This window comes from Austrofundulus limnaeus, unplaced genomic scaffold (genome assembly GCF_001266775.1).
Source record: "Austrofundulus limnaeus strain Quisiro unplaced genomic scaffold, Austrofundulus_limnaeus-1.0 Scaffold718, whole genome shotgun sequence".
Lineage (NCBI taxonomy): Eukaryota > Metazoa > Chordata > Actinopteri > Cyprinodontiformes > Rivulidae > Austrofundulus > Austrofundulus limnaeus.
In genome coordinates, this window is record NW_013953120.1 from 162,231 (window position 1) to 163,823 (window position 1,593).

General features: G+C 50.2%; 1 protein-coding gene across 1 annotated transcript in view; it reads left to right on the forward strand.

The window, feature by feature from the left end:
• The window catches only part of trappc14 (trafficking protein particle complex subunit 14), a gene marked incomplete in the record, with an annotated part of 9,456 nt that extends 8,620 nt beyond the window's left edge, over positions 1-836 (forward strand). The window contains 2 exon segments of the mRNA XM_014028118.1: positions 147-261; positions 326-836. Of these exon segments, the coding sequence (XP_013883572.1) occupies positions 147-261; positions 326-482 (272 nt within the window).
• Positions 837-1,593: the final 757 nt, after the last annotated feature.

Sequence of the window (1,593 nt, forward strand, 5' to 3'; positions counted from 1 at the left end):
TGGACCTGACAGAACCACTGGACCTGACAGAACCATTGGACCTGACAGAACCATTGGACCTGACAGAACCACTGGACCTGACAGAACCAGACAGTCCAGAGTCTCTTTGTTTTGGGTAATAAAAGGTTCTGGTTCTGTCTCCTCAGGTAAAAACAGCCCGTCCAGCCCRGCGGTCCGGGACCTGTTGGACCGGCACCAGGCCAGTCTGGGTCGGTCTCAGTCCTTCTCCCACCAGCAGCCGAGCCGGTCCCACATCATGAGGTGAGACCCGGTCCTGACTGAAGTTCTTGTGTTCTGCTCGGTCTGACTCTGTTTGGGTCGGCAGGACGGGCAGTGCCATGGAGCGCCGGGCCATCACGCCTCCTGTGGGGTCTCCGGTGGGCCGGCCCCTCTACCTGACACCGCAGGACAAAACWCGGCTGTCGCTGGACAAGATCGCCAAGAGGGAGTGCAAAGTTCTGGTGGTGGACCCGGTCAGCTAGGGCCCACGGACTCACAGAACCACCAGGGTTTTATCTGGACCCTAAAAGTCCACAAACTGAATGGACCCGTCTGATCCGGAGTGGGCTGGATTTAATGTGATATTTATTGTTTTAATTTATTTAATGTTTACAGGTTCTGACCCGGTTTGAAACAGTTCAGGGAGGTTCTGTTCAGTTTGGACCAAACATGCAGGAAAGAATTTCTCTTTAATTCCCATCAAACTGCTCAGAATGTTTTTCTTTTTGTTTCAGGAAAGGTTCAGAACTGAAAGGAAGTGTTCTGGTTCTGGTTCTGGTTCTGGTTCTGGAACTGCTGCAGTATTAACTGAAACAATTAAAGTTTCTGTTTGAACACTTGGTTTCATCTGAACACGTTTATTCCAGCTGCAGAGGGTGGTGGGCGGAGTCAGATGATGTCACAGGTTCTGACCCGTCTGGTTAAACATTTCTTTAAATTTAGACAAAAACATGAAAAGATTAAATTAAATTATAAATATTATTTTAAACTCTTCAGTCTTTCTGAAGTGGAACTGCAACTCCACAAGCCCCGCCCCTTTTCTGAGGCGTGCCTTAGATCAACTCGTTTTAACGCTGTTCCTTTAAATCTAAAGGTGCTTCACAGCAGTTCATCGTTACGGTTATATAGCTGCGCAGAAATGGTTTATTTACAAGTTAAAGATGTCAACAAGGGAAGACCGGTCCATCCAGCCCCACATGTTGGAGTCTGAACCAGACCAGACGAGTCTGAGCCAGACCAGAGGAGTCTGAACCAGACCAGAGGAGTCTGAGCCAGACCAGAGGAGTCTGAACCAGACCAGAGGAGTCTGAGCCAGACCAGACGAGTCTGAACCAGACCAGACGAGTCTGAACCAGACCAGAGGAGTCTGAGTCAGACCAGACGAGTCTGAACCAGACCAGACGAGTCTGAGTCAGACCAGAGGAGTCTGAGTCAGACCAGACGAGTCTGAACCAGACCAGAGGAGTCTGAGCCAGACCAGAGGAGTCTGAACCAGACCAGACGAGTCTGAACCAGACCAGACGAGTCTGAACCAGACCAGACGAGTCTGAACCAGACCAGACGAGTCTGAACCAGACCAGACGAGTCTGAACC